This window comes from Haliotis cracherodii, unplaced genomic scaffold, assembly GCF_022045235.1.
Source record: "Haliotis cracherodii isolate W230 unplaced genomic scaffold, xgHalCrac1.p SCAF_19, whole genome shotgun sequence".
Lineage (NCBI taxonomy): Eukaryota > Metazoa > Mollusca > Gastropoda > Lepetellida > Haliotidae > Haliotis > Haliotis cracherodii.
In genome coordinates, this window is record NW_027266274.1 from 2,094,527 (window position 1) to 2,116,262 (window position 21,736).

The following is a 21,736-nucleotide window of genomic DNA, read 5'->3' on the forward strand; positions in this document are numbered from 1 at the left end:
TTCCATACACGTACTACGATATTGAAAACCAAACTTTACTTGTTTGAAAAATACACTAAAATATTGGTGTCACAGGAACTTTTGTTGTTGAGTATATTTTATACTGAAAGGCACACCCCATGACTTTATGTTGGCTTATGTGGTTTATTTTGCACATACATGTACTGCCTCAAACCTGTTTTCCATATGCAATCACAGTATCAAACTTTCATCAGTTGGTGTGTCACACATTTCTCAGTCTGTGTTTACAGATGATCTCTTGCCACCATGAAACAATTGTCAGAAGTTGTAGTGCCAATGAAAAAACACATTGATCATTCCCTGAATACTCTTTGGTTAAGTGCTTGAAAGTGTCATAAATTATATTTTAAAAAAAATCATAAGGTTTTTCCTTTGATAGGCCAACGTCAAACCATCGATGAGTTATATCGTATATAACTTTGAAAGCCCTCATTTCTGTGGTGTCCATATTTTGCAGAATTTTTTAAAAACTCTTAGGACAAAACATGTGTAGCAATATCACAGCGGGGGACACCAGAAATGGGCTTCACCCATTGTACCCATGTCAGGAATCAAACCCGTGTCTTCTGCGAACGCTTCAACCTATAGGCTACCCGACCGCCCAGGACAAAACATAAAACATTGGTTACATAAACAAAAATTCATTTTAAAATGTGAAAAGGAATTCTACTGATAAGAAATCATTTTTTATTCCATTAGTCCCCGAAATCCAGTTGAAATGTGATTTGTGCTTAAAATATCTTGTGAGTTTGTATCCACACTAGTATGTGCTTTTGTACCCAGAATAATTTTGCGCTAGTTTCAAAGATACATATTACTTTCAGTATCAAAAGGTACTTTAATATCACTTTTCTATCAAAACAATACAATTAATTTAGGGTTTACCAATTTTACTGGCCTCTTCTTCAGTGACAAGATCTCACCTTCCTGTCAAAATCAAACGATCAATTTGAGTTGTGCTAATGTGGATCGACTGACTTCACCCATGTGAAGTTAGTCATATTATGAACTTGATGAAATGTTTTATCATGATGTTCTGCTCATTGTTTGCAATAAACATGAAAAAATATATATAATCATATAGATTTAGTTTAGTTTTCTTCGGTACAAAAATTTGTTTTAGGTACAAAATCACATAGGCATGGTGGAATCCTTCACTGTTTCGGTTTTAGACTTACAAATTTAATGTTTGGCGGCAAAGAGGAGTTGTTTGTTTACCACCGTTGCCATTATCGTACAACTTTCATCCAATTGATAATTTTACAATTCAGATTGCTTTTTATAATTAATTACACAGAAAGTTGCTAATTTTTAGAAATTATGGAAATTAAGTGTTTTTTTTCATCAGGTACCAAAAAATTCTGAACGAATGTGAAAAATGATAAAATGATAAAGAAAATATTGGACTGCATGCCGCTGAACGTGAAGTGCCGAAAGTCAACAATGGCCGCTTCTGGTAGTTAATGTTTTCTTTTTAAGGTAAAAGAAACTACTTGAAATTTTGTTATTTTGCATTCTGAGCATTTATGCATACCACACATAACTTAAATGATACGCAAAGCCTCCTGTTAAACAGTTATTGAGAGTTTCGAATGGGTTTGACAGTAGCATTGAGAGCATTGATAAAACAACATTATTGTAAAACACCAGCTACAGATAATATTACTGCTATTGTGTGGCAAGAGTACTTTAAAGATATCGTAAACCCTACAACAGATGATGAAGAAGATAGTACATATTTAGAGCATATTAGTGAGTGAGTGAGTTTGGTTTTACGCCGCTTTTAGCAATATTCCAGCAAAATCACAGGGGGGGGGGAGCATATCAACGAGTGTTTAAATGATCATAACCCAGATTCCTGTGATTCGTGTTTGAACCCTAAAATGGCACCACAGCAAAACGGCACCAAGCATAAACGGCACCAATTGGCAAAGACATCATCTCACCTCACCTAAAGCGAAAACGGTGCCATCTGGTTTTTTAACCTTGGTACTGAAATACTTGCTGACTCTGACTCTGACTCTGACTCAGGGAGGCGCAACTTAACTTATTGTGAAAACATTAAATGCTTTGAAGTAAGATAAATAAAATTAAACTCAGATAGTCACTTGCAAACACAAATAATTGTGAAATGTTAATCACCTTTAAACAAGTTTACATTAGAATTTATCCTCTATTCTCATTGATTGCATTGATAACCTTTGACTACAGGTATAATATATATCTAATATTTATATTTGTAAGTAGGAAATGAATAGTAATTTTATAGACCTGTGTCCCTGCCAAAGGAAAACATATATGCTACAATATAAGATAATAAAGCATGTAAATAAAGCATATATACTACATAAATGGTTCTTATCATTATTAAAAATAGAGGGGCCGTTTTCACCCGACAATCAGTAGCCGTTTTCACTAAATGAGGTGCTGTTTTCGCCCGAGAAATCGTTGACCTTTTGCTGAGTTGCCATTTTAGCCTGCACCCCCGACAAGTTAACATGCGAAATTAGTGATGATGAAATTAAAGAAGTTACTAAGTATTCTAAAAGTAATCAATCTCCTCAGGATGGTGGGTTACCTTCTGAATTTTTCAAAAATAGAATAAAGGAAATACAGAGGATCCCAATGATACATTATTGAAGACAATGAGTAAGATTGGAAATGGAACAAATTTTGGGGAAATATCAAAGGGGTTTTAGAAAGGAACATTCGACCATTGACAGTATTTATATTTTACAAGCTTGGGTACAAAAACATAAAAGAAGCAGACTGGAAAGATTTTACTGTACCTCTTTTTATTATTAAAAAGTGTTTGTTATGATTAACAGAAGATAATTGTTTTATTTTCTTCTCATAAATGATATACATGGAAAATTCTTCACAATAATACAAAGTATATATTTAAGAAAGGTCTATCAATGAATGCACTTCAAAATGGATTAAACTTGTTTGAATATTTCTTCAGCTAAGGTAGGATGTACCAAAGTTGTCCTTTCAGCCCAATTCTCTTTCCATTGTTCATCCAAGATCTAGTGATGGTATATATCTGTCAGAGGAAATGTATACCATTATTGCTCAATTACATGCAGATTATCTGTTACTTACTGCTGATTCTAAGATAAGATTACAAAGAAGACTACCGGTAGACTGTTTGCAGCAATACTTTTTTCAATGGGGAATGGAAATCAATGACGATAAAACACATATAATGGTTTATTATATACTTCAGTGTGAAAGACTGAGTTTTCTGAAGTTGAGAAAAGTGATATTTCACTGCAGTGAACATAACATTTTTGTGGAACTAATGTCATACTAGAGTAACCTCCCCAGAAATTGTCTCCCTTAATCGTAGGTGTCTAGCCCATACACAAACTGTTGGCGTCCTTGTAACTTTAGTTCCACATTGACAAGGCAAATTAATGACAGATTGTCATTTGTGGAGTTGATATCACTTCTTGCCGTTTGCTATTCTCTCGAAAATGTTTCGTTATAAACTGTAAATTTCTCATGTAACTCATCTATCGTGAATGTTGGTTTCACAAAGTGCCATTTTTGTTACTTGACCAGCGTATATTCTTTTGCTTCCATCAGCTGTCTTGTAGTTTTCAAGAATATATTTTGTTAAAGTTGATTTTGTAAATAATCATACCATAAATGTATGATAAAGAATTTTCGTGATCCTAAATATTTCTTGATACTTTTGTTTATATATATTAATGTTTTGCAGACACAAAACTACTTTTTAAGTTCCAAATACAAGGGGTGGTAAACCATCCCTGCATGTTAGGAATTAAATTTTCTGGTAGACAACCACACAAAAAGTATATAATAAATGGTATATATTCCATCTGGGAAATATGTTTCTCTCATCTCAGAAAGGAGATATTTTCACTCGTGGCTGAGCCACTTTCATTTCTCCTTTCCCTCTGTCACTTGATGAGAAAAACAGGATATTTCACTCTGCACATGAAATATTCTCTACATATTGGAACAGGGGATATTTTTCAAAATATGAGAAGTGGTCATTGGATGGAAAGGAAATTCAAGCTGTTAACACACATAAGCATCTGGGATTCATGATCATTCCTAAAATGATTTTGTACTCTTTCATCCCAGGGCAGCGAAACTCTTATTCCGATCAAAACTTAAATACAAAAACAAAAAATAACTGTCACAAATGCTTTTGAAATATTTCATCAGAAAATTTTAAAATCATTTTTTGACTTATGGAAGTGAGATATGAAGATTTATCATATAATGGGTAGGTTTCTCCGTAGGATAAAGCCAGCGGATGAAAACAATATCCGTTGGGGTCATATGCGGATAGAGATGCAAATATCAAAGGTCAAGTAGGGTCTACTTTCACTGTTTATAAACAAACATGGCGTCGCCTTCGTCATTCGGCGATCGAGTCAGAATTAAGTATCGGGAATCTGGATAAACTACAGGGATAATTGCTATCATTATCAAAAGAACAATCTAATATACTGAAAAACAGTGTCTAACTGTGACATAGCTAAGGCATTTTATAAGTTTTGGCAACTTTGGAGATATAAATTTCGAAACAATTTTGCGAGGACACGAGGCCTAGCTAGCCAAGCGGGATCAGTAGCCATATCTGTGCTTGAAGACCTCTGCGGCTTGAAACCTTCTCCACAAATTAAAATAGTTGGATTTGGCCGAAATATATTTGAATTGTTACCTTGTTTCGTTTTGTCGCTGTTTGTACATCTGACTACACTTCTTAACTTTATGACAGGACAGACTGACTGTCAACACAGACTGACTGTCAACAACGTCTGACCGTGGCCGTGACGTCTCATAGACTAGGGTTAGAGTAGCTTCCCTTTGACAAAGGGCAGTTACTCTAGCGGACAGACCGATGCATTGCCGCGAAAGGCAATTAAAAACAATTGTTGTTTTGCGTATATGTTGCTTCGCCAATGGATAAGAAACAGATTTCAGTTGGAACTATATTGGCTACTGTCACTGTTCGACTGACACATCACTTACCCTATGACTTAATAAATATTAATGCGCGCATTCAAGGAAAACTCGCAATGTTTCGGTAATGTTTGTGAGAGAGGGAAAGCGGTTTTGAAGCACAGAATTAAAGAATGACATTATATGATAAAGAGGTTATCACGCTTGTGTGTTTGGGGATGGTAAATATCCTGTATTAGGAATAAACACCATGTATTTAGCTCGCCAAGGCTCGCTAAATACAATGTTTATTCCTAATGCAGGATATTTACCATCCCCAAACACACTCGCGTGATAACCTCTATTTACACACAGAGAAAATATCAAATTTGCCCACCAAAAGTTCAGCGAATGTGTACTATATACTTATACTATATACCAGTTACCAAATATTGTCACCTATGGTGATTATGGGAGGGTTCCTTTATATATTACTCTTTATGTGGACTGTATTCAATATTGGCTCCATCTGATTTCAATGCCAGATGACAGGTATCCATTTCAATGCTATGACATGGTCAAACAAACCTGCAGTAGAACATACCCAAACTGGGCTCCATATATTAGAAATCCTTGGTTTTGGTTGATATGGCTTGCTCAAGACATAGGTAACAAATCTCTGTTTCTTGATGTCTTCAAACAAAGATTGATTGAAGGTTATAAACAATACTGGCATTACAAACTTATAAATCAACAATCATTAGCAGTCTATTCTACTTTGAAAAGTGGTTTGAAAAGAGAAGACTACATATATGACATAGAAGTAATTAACTATGAGAAGGCACTATTAAAATTTCGAAGTGGGTATAATGCATTAGGCATACAGAAACTTAGGAAAGGTTTAAGTGCTGTACATACTAAGGATATTCTTTGTATTGAATGCTCTATTGTTAATAATGGAGAACATATACTCTTGCTCTGTCCCCAATATAATCATATGCGCTCTTCATGCTTTTGCTCTGACAAGATTAATTGTCATGACATGAGATCCATTTGTTTATCAAAAGATAAGAAAACAATCTTTACAGAATGTGTGTATAATATGTTCAAGATCAATGGAAATATAGAACAATAAATTATAACCAGCCCATACGTGTACATCAAATTATATAAGTAAATGCATGTGTTTTATAGGTCTGTTGTCCGAAAGAACAACAAAAGATTGTCAATGTCATAACATAATATAGTCAGGTTACCTTTTACGAAGCAGCTGAACTCTCTATGCCAAACTCAGTTTTTAATATACTCTCTACAGGATGTAGTTTTAAGTAAAAGATTTAAAAGGTTGAAAAGAGATGATTTTGTTTTCAGTCTTTGGAAACCAAATGTTACTTTTAAAAGTGCATGACTTAGTTGCTGCAGAGGAAAGGACAGAACATCCCTCAAAACGTGGTTACCAGACACACATTCAAACAATTTAACCTTTGTGGTATAGCATAACCTAACTGTGCACTTTATCTATTGACTGATAACCATTCCTAAAAAAACTATTAAAACGTGAAGATTTTCTGTAATCAAATTATGTAAGACATAATTCTTACTGAGAGGGTTCATTAAGGCAGCATCAGACAAATTAGCAGGTCAGAAGACGCCAGTCACAAACTGACATTTGAGAGTGATGATAATTACATATGTGGTCGCCTAGATAGGTGCTAGTGACATCACACCCCCAACACCTTGAGCCTGGTCTGCATCATGCTGATGTTACTACAGATAGCAATCAATGACCAGAAGAAGTTGAAGTCGATCCTAAAACTAACATGATTATATCATACTTCACAAACTGCAGGAGCTGCCAATACATCCTTGTGCCTGTATCATCCATTACACTATACAGTAGGTGGTGACAAGTATCTATAGTTACTCCATACATCCTGCTGTCTGCTGTATCATTCATTACACTATACAGTAGGTGGTTACCAGTATCTATAGTTACTCCATACATCCTGCTGTCTGCTGTATCATCCATTACACTTTACAGTAGGTGGTTACCAGTATCTATAGTTACTCCATACATCCTGGTGTCTGCTGTATCATCCATTACACTTTACAGTAGGTGGTTACCAGTAGCTATAGTTACTCCATACATCCTGGTGTCTGCTGTATCATCCATTACACTATACAGTAGGTGGTTACCAGTAGCTATAGTTACTCCATACATCCTGCTGTCTGCTGTATCATCCATTACACTATACAGTAGGTGGTTACCAGTAGCTATAGTTATTCCATACATCCTGCTGTCTGCTGTATCATCCATTACACTATACAGTAGGTGGTTACCAGTAGCTATAGTTACTCCATACATCCTGCTGTCTGCTGTATCATCCATTACACTATACAGTAGGTGGTTACCAGTAGCTATAGTTACTCCATACATCCTGGTGTCTGCTGTATCATCCATTACACTTTACAGTAGGTGGTTACCAGTAGCTATAGTTACTCCATACATCCTGCTGTCTGCTGTATCATCCATTACACTATACAGTAGGTGGTTACCAGTAGCTATAGTTACTCCATACATCCTGCTGTCTGCTGTATCATCCATTACACTTTACAGTAGGTGGTTACAAGTATCTATAGTTACTCAACACATCCTGGTATCTGCTGTATCATCCATTACACTATACAGTAGGTGGTTACCAGTAGCTATAGTTACTCCATACATCCTGCTGTCTGCTGTATCATCCATTACACTATACAGTAGGTGGTTACCAGTAGCTATAGTTACTCCATACATCCTGCTGTCTGCTGTATCATCCATTACACTTTACAGTAGGTGGTTACCAGTAGCTATAGTTACTCCATACATCCTGCTGTCTGCTGTATCATCCATTACACTATACAGTAGGTGGTTACCAGTAGCTATAGTTGCTCCATACATCCTGCTGTCTGCTGTATCATCCATTACACTATACAGTAGGTGGTTACCAGTAGTTATAGTTATTCCATACATCCTGGTGTCTGCTGTATCATCCATTACACTTTACAGTAGGTGGTTACCAGTAGCTATAGTTACTCCATACATCCTGCTGTCTGCTGTATCATCCATTACACTATACAGTAGGTGGTTACCAGTAGCTATAGTTACTCCATACATCCTGCTGTCTGCTGTATCATCCATTACACTATACAGTAGGTGGTTACCAGTAGCTATAGTTGCTCCATACATCCTGCTGTCTGCTGTATCATCCATTACACTTTACAGTAGGTGGTTACCAGTAGTTATAGTTACTCCATACATCCTGCTGTCTGCTGTATCATCCATTACACTATACAGTAGGTGTTTTCATGGACCATAACACTGTACAGTAGGTGGTGACCATGGAACATCCAATATTACACTGTACAGTAGGTGGTGACCATGGAACATCCACCGTTACACTGTACAGTAGGTGGTGACCATGGAACATCCACCATTACACTGTCCAGTAGGTGTGTTCATGGAACATCCACCATTACACTGTACAGTAGGTGGTGACATGGAACATCCACCATTACACTTTACAGTAGGTGTGTTCATGGAACATCCACCGTTACACTGTACAGTAGGTGGTGACCATGGAACATCCACCATTACACTTTACCTGTAGGTGGTGACATGGAACATCCACCATTACACTGTACAGTAGATGTGTTCATGGAACATCCACCATTACACTGTACAGTAGGTGGTGACATGGAACATCCACCATTACACTGTACAGTAGGTGGTGACCATGAAACATCCACCATTACACTGTACAGTAGGTGTGTTCATGGAACATCAACCATTACACTGTACAGTAGGTGGTGACCATGGAACATCCACCATTACACTGTACAGTAGGTGTGACCATGGAACATCCACCATTACACTGTACCTGTAGGTGGTGACATGGAACATCCACCATTACACTGTACAGTAGGTGGTGACATGGAACATCCACCGTGATACTGTACCGGTTGTTGAGCTCTGGGTAATGGAGACAGCCAACCACAGTAGGAGATCGGATGTCACATGGTATTCCAATAAGGTTTGGTCGATGACTGCAGAAAAAATTGCAGAAGCTGATAAGTGGCATCCATTGATCTGAACCTGCAGTTGAGTCTAAAAGTTGAGACACCAAGGGGTGTATATCTCTAAAGTAAAGATATGTTTAGACAAACAACAGGAAACAGGTTTGACATCAGACAACTTTGCCTATCATTGGCTACACTGCTTCACTCAACACATGGCCATCCAGATATGTTGTTTAAACAGCAGTTTGCACAGCATCACATGTGAACTTCATACCTGCTCTTCTTAGGCAGATGGAGTAATATCGCCTGCAAAGTCAGAGACAATGTAATTATAGTGTTTTGTGCTATCAATTATTTACCCAGCTTAAGTGTTTTAGTATAGGGCAATGTTCCTGGGTACATGTGGTCGTGGAGTAGCTTGTGACTGATCAATTCTCTGACCAACTGCACACAGAGGAAACACTGACATTGAGGTATACTCCTCAAACCAGTGTCCCTGTAGCACTAATGTCATCCCCACATGGCTCTTGGAGTCTGTTACTGATCCTCCATTAAGCATGCAAGGAACTTTACCTTTCAAAACGTTCTACTATTACATTAACGAGCATGTTTGTCCGGTCATTTGTGAACTACCTGACATGATAGCATGACCACGAACCAATTCTATGAAGAGATCAGTGTACTCAATCTTTCACGTAAAACCAGTACGGACTAAGTATGACATCAAAGATGGCTTCAGGGAAGATGTGGTATGCATGCAAGTAAAGTAAAAATAGTTTACAAGATTACAAGATTTAACAATTCGGTCAACTTGACAAAGCAATGATCTTCCTATCAGTATGAGCTTTGCATACTTTGCATGTTATGCACAAATTACAGTAGATACGGTAGGGCAGTTGGAGGGTACCAAGTTAGTTTGCCATAGATTTACCCTGGTATTTCATTACAATATTAACATGCCTAAAGTGTTTAGGACAAATATTGTATTTATCCAACTTTATTTCCTTCCAATCAAGACATGTCAACAGAAGTGTACATTCCATGTACATAAAGAGTTTTGCAGGGAATGGAGTTGCTCGACACTTCTAAATACTTTCGGTTGATATTTTACCCATAATTATTCAATGTAAGTTGCTCTCAAAATGCTTCTGAGGGGCTCCCCACATTGAATACAGAGACCCCTTGGGGACAACTAATGAAACTGGTTGTATCTCGAACAAGGGATGTTATACATTACAATGACATGGGAGTCGTCTGTACCAGGAATATAATGAAGGAACTGAAAGGTCCTCAAACCGTTATCAGTTTACTGTTATATTTATCCATACATACCGGTAGTTCAAAATTTATATATTGATAAAAGCTGCACAAAGCAAGCAAGTAATGAAGGTTTGTCTACCCTAAAGGAAATATGGATGATTAAGGGAGATCTTGTAAGACTTGAAAGTAGGTGATAACAGAACATTATAACTTACTTCAACATGAATGAATGCTACATCTGAAAGTGATGACCTCAGAAGCCCTATAATGTCACAATATTTGACGTGCAATGTCATGAAGCAATTTGTTTTCAATACCACTAACAATTTCATCAAAATAAAAAAAAGTAATAATCATATGATTAAAATTTGGCTATTTTTGCATTGATGTTTCAAGAAACCTAAAGAAATATGGCCACGTCCACCAGCAGACTTATTTCTCAGGCTGTGTTGCATTATTGAATGATATCATTGATATCACTGATGATTAAGAAGCTGTACACTGTACTGTAGGTGTTTTCATGGAACATCCACCATTACACTGTACAGTAGGTGGTGACCATGGAACATCCACCATTACACTGTACAGTAGGTGGTGACCATGGAACATCCACCATTACACTGTACAGTAGGTGGTGACCATGGAACATCCACCATTACACTGTACAGTAGGTGGTGACCATGGAACATCCACCATTACACTGTACAGTAGGTGGTGACCATGGAACATCCACCATTACACTGTACAGTAGGTGGTGACCATGGAACATCCACCATTACACTGTACAATAGGTGTGTTCATGGAACATCCACCATTACACTGTACAGTAGGTGGTGACCATGGAACATCCACCATTACACTGTACAGTAGGTGTGTTCATGGAACATCCACCATTACACTGTACAGTAGGTGGTGACCATGGAACATCCACCATTACACTGTACAGTAGGTGTGTTCATGGAACATCCACCATTACACTGTACAGTAGGTGGTGACCATGGAACATCCACCATTACACTGTACAGTAGGTGTGTTCATGGAACATCCACCATTACACTGTACAGTAGGTGGTGACCATGAAACATACACCATTACACTGTACAGTAGGTGGTGACCATGGAACATCCACCATTACACTGTACAGTAGGTGGTGACCATGGAACATCCACCATTACACTGTACAGTAGGTGGTGACCATGGAACATCCACCATTATACTGGACAGTAGGTGGTGACCATGGAACATCCACCATTACACTGTACAGTAGGTGGTGACCATGGAACATCCACCATTACACCGTACAGTAGGTGGTGACCATGGAACATCCACCATTACACTGTACAGTAGGTGGTGACCAAGGAACATCCACCATTAGTTCAAAATTTATATATTGATAAAAGCTGCACAAAGCAAGCAAGTAATGAAGGTTTGTCTACCCTAAAGGAAATATGGATGATTAAGGGAGATCTTGTAAGACTTGAAAGTAGGTGATAACAGAACATTATAACTTACTTCAACATGAATGAATGCTACATCTGAAAGTGATGACCTCAGAAGCCCTATAATGTCACAATATTTGACGTGCAATGTCATGAAGCAATTTGTTTTCAATACCACTGACAATTTCATCAAAATAAAAAAAAGTAATAATCATATGATTAAAATTTGGCTATTTTTGCATTGATGTTTCAAGAAACCTAAAGAAATATGGCCACTTCCACCAGCAGACTTATTTCTCAGCAGTCTGTGAGGATACACAGATTTACAGTGTGCACACCATTTTATATGCTATACTTCCATCAATGCAAGAAATATTGAAGTCTAGTCTTTTACACATTTAAATATTTTGTAATTAGAGGACGACAAAACCAAAGATAACATATTTTCTTAAGAAAAAAGCTTTGTGAAGAATTGGAGTCTGACAATCTAATTAAAGTAATCTGTTTCTCCGATACAATATCTCTCTGTGTACAGGGCTGTAGGAGGTCGCAGCAATCGGGTGAACCCTGGGCCAATTTTGACCATTAAACCAGGTGACAGGTGTGTAAGACAGGTGTGTAAGATGCTGAGCAAAAACACACAGTCAGTCCTCAGTGGGATCTATCTAATCTCAGTGAGGTCCCACCTCAACGCTGATCTCAAACACACTGTCAGTCCTCTGTGGGATCTATCTAATCTCAGAGAGGTCCCACCAAATGCTGATCTCAAACAAACTGTCAGTCCTCAGTAGGATCTATCTAATCTCAGTGAGGTCTGACCTCAACGCTGATCTCAAACAAACAGTCAGTCCTCAGTGGGATCTATCTAATCTCAGTGCATGAGGTAGCACCTCAACGCTGATCTCAAACAAACAGTCAGTCCTCAGTGGGATCTATCTAATCTCAGTGAGGTCCCACCTCAATGCTGATCTCAAACACACAGTCAGTCCTCAGTGGGATCTATCTAATCTCAGTGAGGTCCAGATATAATGGTTCTAGGACTGTGAGATACTCTACTCTTACCCCTGCCATGTATGTCATTTTGAGGGCAATCTTCACCATAGCCAAATTCTTGTCAGTTTTTCATGATTTATTTTTCAACTTGTCAGTTTTGCTGTTAGTTCTTCCTTGCAGATTCTAACAAAACCCTTCCCCACTTTCATAAACTCACACGTCTCAAAGAACTAACCAACACTGCCATGTTGTCATGAGGCTTGTAGCAACTGAGTCTTAAACTGCAGCAAGGATAGGACTTTATCCATAATATAGAGCTGCTCAGGCCCACTGTGGGAGGCCTGAGGCTTGAAGCAACTGAGGCTTATACTGCAACATGGATAGGACTTTATCCATAATATAGAGCTGCTCAGGCTCCACTGTGGGAGGCATGCCTGCAGTTTTACATACACTGAAACATTATGTGCAATGCTGGTTACAAATGATCTAAAAAAAATTATTATAATTTCATTCTTCTCTGACTTTCAGTGATAGATTTGTCAGTGAGTGACTCAAAATTTAACCACACGTTCCAATATTTCAGCCATAAAACAACAAGATTAAGTTACACATTCATTAAAAGCATAATAAGTAGAACATTGATATATACATATCACATGATACATTACAAAATAAACTGGATAGACAAACAAGCAAAACTGTTAGCAATAATAAATGATGTTAACTAAGAGCTAGGCTGCACCTGATTTATTATCTGCTATATTGTCAAGTTAATAGATCCATCTGTAGAGAGAGCTGTATTTCATTTATCGTGTTGCAATGTGATTACTCCTTGTATAGTTATACAAATACTGTAAATAATGCATATATCATTGATGTAGATTGAGATTTGAATAAGTTAGCATTTATAGGCTTTAGAGAATAAGTAATAACATTATGATCGTGATGATGATGTGTTAGAATTCTCTGTAATGTAATCATAATATTTGCAAAATGATTTTCCATCTAAAATACGTACAGAGGCATTTTACACCATGTGTACTAATTGTCTGGAATATCATTTGACTTTAACTTGTTTAATTTCTGTGACTGTAGGTGTTTATCCATAGAGGCTTTACACTGACTGTTTTGCACCATTCTGATACAATAGATGCTCCCTTGAGTATTAGTTTTTACTGCGAGCGAGTGACCCCGATGGTCAGAGAGTTTGAGAAGTGCGGAAATTCAACTGTTGAGATGTGTTACATGGCCGCGATCCACTCTTCAGGTACAAAAAACATGAATATGAAATAATATTTATGGGCATTTCATAAGCTGTTGTCAGTCAATTTCTTACATTTATTGGAAAGTTGAAATATTTAGCCATGTGCCATAGTGTATCCTATTTTCGTTGTAGAGGTGTGCGCTATCGCAGGAAAATCTTCATATATAGCAAGTTTTATGTCATAAAACCAGTGTTACTGAGATTATTAATCGTTTTAGAAACAACGTACTGCCCACATGGTCAGTTTTAATGCTTTATTTTCATATTTTATGTAAACATAACATTTTCAAAGTTGCACGTAGCAAGGGAGCGTCATTGTATTACAGTGTAAGGTATCATGCTATTGCTGTGTTGCAATTTTATTATAAAAGAGTACTTCAGCATGTTCAATTAAATGTATTGTCATGACAGTGAATGATGGATACATTCAATTACATTGTATTATTCTGTAATTTTCAGAACCCTGGAAAAGTAAATTCCGTGTTAGAAGAAATCTCGGCTTTGTGATCTCTGCATGATTCTTTCTAATAATTCCTACCAAAAACATACCCAGACAAATATCAACTACTACATATTTGTGATTGATTTGGGGGGTAAATACTGACGTGAGATATAATGACTGAATTTTATGTATCTAGGAATCCACACCAATATTTGGACAAGGATCAATTCTAATATATTGCTTCAGTACTTGTTCCATATGTCTTACATATACACTTGTGGACTGTAGACTGTGTAGTGTCTGTGTCGATGGCTGTCACCACATGTCTCTGTGTCCATGACAAGGAATGGCACACAACAGTGAAGAAGCTACACAGTGAATAATTGATTAATAAGCTTGTCAGTGGCATCCACACAGCGCGGAGATGGAGGTCGAATATCCTAGACACACTTCAGAGTGCCACTCAGTCTTGGATTTTATATCATATCAATAGTTACCAGTAATTATGAACTATAAAAGTAACACTATTCACAATCCCCAAGCCCTTAGTTTCACAAACTTTAACAAACTACAGAGTTCCACAGATTGTGTTATTATGTGGAAAATCCTGTGTTTCCTCTTCACTGAGACACTTTGACTAACCTGTTTACCAATGATAACTTGACTGTTTCCTGGACCCAGACACATTATACCAAGACCCTGGGCTCTTACATGTGAGTAGGGCAACCTTGGTGCCTCCCATGATGAGAATACTTCAAATAATTTACATACCTCTACATGATCAAGAGTCACTTACCAAGGACTGACAGTTTCAGTGCTGAGAAGTTGTGTAGGTTTATGGCATCTGTCATGGATGGGCTGGTGAGTGAGGCATAACAGTGTTTATGAGAGGAGGACATGTTGAGTGAAGATGTTGCCTGCTATCCAGGTACTCCCAGCGACTGTTCAGGCACTGCCACAACCTCCTCCCTCACCAACAGCAGCAAGCACTGACTGACTGCACACTGGCTGCTACACAAGGACAGTCACAGTCGTAGTAGCAGTGGCGACTTGCTCCGATTAGTTCTCCAAGCACAGCCAATATTGATCCACAGATGATGACGTCGGATCATACGGCTAACCTGCCATTTTTAGTCCAGTGTTTCCATTTTCTCTTCACTTCAAATACCACCTGCAAATGCATTAACTAAAATAAATCATCTTGGCACTACAAATCCTTCTGTCTCACATAAGCCATATAGGGATGTGAAATATCTCATTTGCATCTGTTTTACCTGCACCCAACGTACTTGCCTGAAAATCCCTGTAAATCACTGACAGAGGTAACATATCAAAGTTGAACATTTATAGTGTCTGTGTGTTACTTTTAAGATTATTACAAACTACCAGAATTACCAATATATTCCAAATGCGATACTTTTGATGCTTCATTTGATTACATGATTGATGATATTCTTACATTATATAATATATAAAAGTTTACAAAAGACTGCTGATGAAGTACTGGACAGATGGAAATGTCCAGATTGAAGAGTATGCTGTGATGACCTTCCAAACAAAGCTGCTAGTACTTTTCAACAAATGACCAAAATGTTCATCACTTTGCTGTATACATGTAACAACATCATGACAAAGAATGGGACTGTGTACTGTAATCTGGTTAGTTGGACAGTGTTGTTACATGGGGTTTGAAGCCTGAAAGTCTCCTGGACATGATGTTCATTTTGTACTGATTTCTGGGGTAGTCTTTGCATTTCAACTTGGGAGTCAACTCACAGCAGCAAAGAGAGATAGAGGGAGAGTGCTTCAGCAAATGACTAATGGCTTTTGTATTTCACAATGTTCTCTTTCTGATTTGTTTTTTATTCAGCATTTCCAAGCCCAGAATTTAACACTTGACATTTGTGGGCATCAAATACTCAATAAAGACAACAAATCTTAAATCAGCAATGGCCGTGGACACTATGACAATTATTAGATCATATCACCAATGTTTAAGAACTTAATTATAAATGAGGGAGGGAGGGAGGGTGGGTTGGTGGCTGAGAAACAACCCATGAATAATTCAGTACCTAAATATAACTTATAAGCACTGATATGTTGACAACATATATGTCTGTTAAATAATGAAATTAACATAATTATGAACTATGTATATATCTGACCATGCTGACCACACAGACCTAGCCAGGAGTGTTGTGAGGATGTACCAAGTGCACCTGTCCCCAGCCGGGTCGTTAACAGCAATGGCTGTGTCAGGTGTGCTGTGAGGATGTACCAAGTGCACCTGTCCCCAGCCGGGTCGTTAACAGCAATGGCTGTGTCAGGTGTGCTGTGGAGCCAACGCTTAGTACCAGTCTTAGCAGGCACTCCTCACAGATGCTCACTATTGACTTTACAACATAAACTCTGAATTAAGCTACACACAAGGACATCAAAATACTCATAAAATACCTGTATTGTTTGGCATTAAGCCAAACTTATATATTGGGTCCCTAAAACAAAGTAAGGGAAGTTGATGACGTCATAGATAAAGTCATCAATTGAAAAACTATAGCATCAATCAATAGATGTCTATTTATAAAAGCTGTCGTAACATTTTCTTAATCTAAGTCCTGCTAAGGTAACTTTCTGCTGACGTCCAGCACATGTGTACATGTTATGAACACGACAACACGTGAACAATAAACATTCAACTTGGTCCCTCCTCCTTGGGGACTGGATATAAGAAACATCAAGTTCTACGGTAGAAACAAGCATCAAACTATGTCTTTCATTTCCATATACAAGGAAAAAAACCTTGGTTTAAACTATGTCTTGATTGTAAATATTTTCTAAAGGTTATGAGAATCAACAAAATATTTGATTATCAGAAACTTTGTAAAAAGGTCAAATAGAACAGAGAGAAACAAAGATTTATTGTCTTATGAACATTAATTATTTCACAGTGTTACACTATAAACAGGTGTATGCCATTGTATATGCATTTGTGTACATATTTAGCACCAGTATCCATGCATTTGCATGAATGGTGCAAGTGTGCTGCCTGGCTGAAGCACTGTTTATTTCTTGTCTTATTTCACTGACTTGGAATAGCAACCACTGCCAACTGACCAATATGTACATTTGATACAAGCACTCTTGTTAAAAAATGAACAAACAAACAAACACACTCCTGACACACCTCTACATCTGATACATGGACACTCCAGACACACCTCTACATCTGATACATGGACACTCCAGACATACCTCTACATCTGATACATGGACACTCCAGACACACCTCTACATCTGATACATGGACACTCCAGACACACCTCTACATCTGATACATGGACACTCCAGACACACCTCTACATCTGATACATGGACACTCCTGACACATCTCTACATCTGATACATTGACACTCCTGACACATCTCTACATCTGATACATTGACACTCCTGACACACCTGTACATCTGATACATGGACACTCCTGACACACCTCTACATCTGATACATTGACACTCCTGACACACCTCTACATCTGATACATTGACACTCCTGACACACCTGTACATCTGATACATGGACACTCCTGACACATCTCTACATCTGATACATTGACACTCCTGACACACCTCTACATCTGATACATTGACACTCCTGACACACCTGTACATCTGATACATGGACACTCCTGACACACCTCTACATCTGATACATGGACACTCCTGACACACCTCTACATCTGATACATGGACACTCCTGACACATCTCTACATCTGATACATTGACACTCCTGACACATCTCTACATCTGATACATGGACACTCCTGACACACCTCTACATCTGATACATGGACACTCCTGACACATCTCTACATCTGATACATTGACACTCCTGACACACCTCTACATCTGATACATGGACACTCCAGACACATCTCTACATCTGATACATTGACACTCCTGACACATCTCTACATCTGGTACATGGACACTCCTGACACACCTCTACATCTGATACATGGACACTCCTGACACACCTCTACATCTGATACATGGACACTCCTGACACACCTCTACATCTGATACATGGACACTCCTGACACACCTCTACATCTGAGACATGGACACTCCTGACACATCTCTACATCTGATACATTGACACTCCTGACACACCTCTACATCTGAGACATGGACACTCCTGACACATCTCTACATCTGATACATTGACACTCCTGACACACCTCTACATCTGGTACATGGACACTCCTGACACACCTCTACATCTGATACATGGACACTCCTGACACACCTCTACATCTGATACATGGACACTCCTGACACACCTCTACATCTGATACATGGACACTCCTGACACACCTCTACATCTGAGACATGGACACTCCTGACACATCTCTACATCTGATACATTGACACTCCTGACACACCTCTACATCTGATACATGGACACTCCTGACACATCTCTACATCTGATACATGGACACTCCTGACACATCTCTACATCTGATACATTGGGCCTCCAGACGCAACTCTACATCTGATACATGGGCACTCCTGACACACCTCTACATCTGATACATGGACACTCCTGACACACCTCTACATCTGATACATGGACACTCCTGACACACCTCTACATCTGATACATGGGCACTCCTGACACACCTCTACATCTGATACATGGACACTCCTGACACACCTGTACATCTGATACATTGACACTCCTGACACACCTCTACATCTGATACATGGACACTCCTGACACACCTCTACATCTGAGACATGGACACTCCTGACACATCTCTACATCTGATACATTGACACTCCTGACACACCTCTACATCTGATACATGGACACTCCTGACACATCTCTACATCTGATACATGGACACTCCTGACACATCTCTACATCTGATACATTGGGCCTCCAGACGCAACTCTACATCTGATACATGGGCACTCCTGACACACCTCTACATCTGATACATGGACACTCCAGACATACCTCTACATCTGATACATGGGCACTCCAGACACACCTCTACATCTGATACATGGATGCTCCAGACACATCTCTACATCTGATACATTGACACTCCTGACACACCTCTACATCTGATACATTGACACTCCAGACACAACTCTACATCTGATACATGGACACTCCTGACACACCTCTACATCTGATACATTGACACTCCTGACACACCTCTACATCTGATACATTGGGCCTCCAGACGCAACTCTACATCTGATACATGGGCACTCCCTGAGGCACCCCACCATTTACACATGGGCACTCTGCAATGATAAATGGCCACTCCAATTATATATGTGCTGTCCAGGTAGCACTCTTCCAGTGACACATGGTCACTCCAGATAGCTTCCGAGCAAAGATAAATAGGCACCCAAGATGTCTCCGAAGCAGGGATATTTGGGCACACCAGAAAGCTCCCAACAAATAATATATGGCTGCTCCAGGACATTCCCTATCATTCATATACGGCCACTTCAAGAAGCTCCCTATCACTGATATATGGCCACTCAAGGAAGTTCCCTATTTTTCATATATGGCCACTTCGGGAAGTTCCCTAGCATTGATATATGAATGGCCACTCCAGGACGTTCCCTATCACTCATATATGGCCACTACAGGAAGTTCCCTATCATTGATATATGGCCACTCCAGGAAGTTCCCTATCATTGATATATTGCCGTCCAGGAAGTTCCCTATCATTGATATATGGCAACTTCAGGAAGTTCCCTATCATTGATATATGGCCGTCCAGAAAGTTCCCTATTAGTTATATATTGCCGTCCAGGAAGTTCCCTAGCATTGATATATGGCCACTTCAGAAAGTTCCCTAGCATTGGTATATGCATGGCCACTCCTGGACGTTCCCTAGCATTACTATATGGGTGCTCCAGGAAGTTCCCTATCATTGATATATGGACACTCCAGGTAGTTTCCTATCATTAATAAATGGCAACTTTAGGTAGTTCCCTATCATTGATATATGGCCACTTCAGAACGTTCCCTATCATTGATATATGGCCATTCCAGGAAATTCCCTAGCATTGATATATGAATGGCCTCTCCAGGAGGTTCCCTATCATTGATATATGGCCAGTCCAGGAAGTTCCCTCGCATTGATATATGGCTGTCCATGAAGTTCCCTATCATAAATATATGGCCACTACAGGCAGTTCCCTAGCATTGATATATGGCCACTCCAGGAGGTTTCCTTTCATTGATATATGGGCCACACCGGGAAGTTCCCTATCATTCATATATGTCCACTTCAGGAAGTTCCCTAGCATTGATATATGGCCACTCCAGGAGGTTCCCTATCATTGATATATGGCCACTCCAGGAAGTTCTCTATCATTAATAAATGGCCACTCCAGGAAGTTCCCTATCATTAATAAATGGCCACTTCAGGTAGTTCCCTATCATTGATATATGGCCTCTCCAGGAAGTTCCCTATTATTAATAAATGGCCACTCCAGATAGTTCCCTATCATTGATATATGGCCACTCCAGATAGCTCCCTACAAGTGATAGATTGTATATATTGACCATCAAGATATTTCAAATTGGAATAACAGGCTGTTTTATTTACCAAACTTACTGGACCACCAGTGGGCCATTTTCATCAATCCCAACATGCCTTGTGTAAGACAGCATTTATGTACAATTTGAATAACAGTATTGATATTGACGGCAGCAAATCTATTACATACCTCCCTTCTTCAATGAACACCTTATTCTATCACATACCTAAATGTTCTCCAAGTCAAATGAAGTGAAAACTGTGAAAGACACTACATTAAGAATCATTGGATGTATACCACCTTAAACATTTTTGCCTTTTGTTCTCATGAAAAGTGCTATCCACAAGTGTGCATCCATATGTCTGTGTGTCGTTCGAGAACAGTACACAGATACCACCACTCCTCTAGGTGGAGGTGTCATCATTATGCCAACACCTGAATCCCCAGCAGTTAGGCTGCAGGTGCAATGGTTATATTACAACCTCTGTGACGGTAAGACATTAAAAAGACTACTGGTAAGTCACAGCACACTCTACTAAGCTGTTAGTCTCTGTCCCATGTGCACTCAGTGATTGAAAAAAGTAATTAGTAGGAAAATATCAACACCGTGCTAATTCTCTCCTTCAGATGGAGTGGGTCTGTGAGAGCGAGGGAGGGTTTAGACATGGATTGGAACCCATGATCATTAATTTTTGGCATGCACAAGGGACACAATGACTGGAGGACCCATACTCGCCTGTTCCTTGAGAACACAGTTACATGTGA

The 21,736-nt window shown here is 38.8% G+C and overlaps 1 protein-coding gene across 2 annotated transcripts in view; it reads right to left on the reverse strand.

Moving 5' to 3' along the window:
- LOC139466660 (uncharacterized) overlaps positions 1 to 21,736 on the reverse strand; it is a 345,287-nt gene that overhangs the window by 293,073 nt on the left and 30,478 nt on the right. For both annotated transcript variants that reach the window (XM_071248253.1, XM_071248252.1), the window contains exon 2: positions 15,198 to 15,572. In XM_071248253.1, the coding sequence (XP_071104354.1) occupies positions 15,198 to 15,300 (103 nt within the window). In that variant the 5' untranslated portion in view covers positions 15,301 to 15,572. The remainder of the gene's footprint in view (positions 1 to 15,197; positions 15,573 to 21,736) is intronic.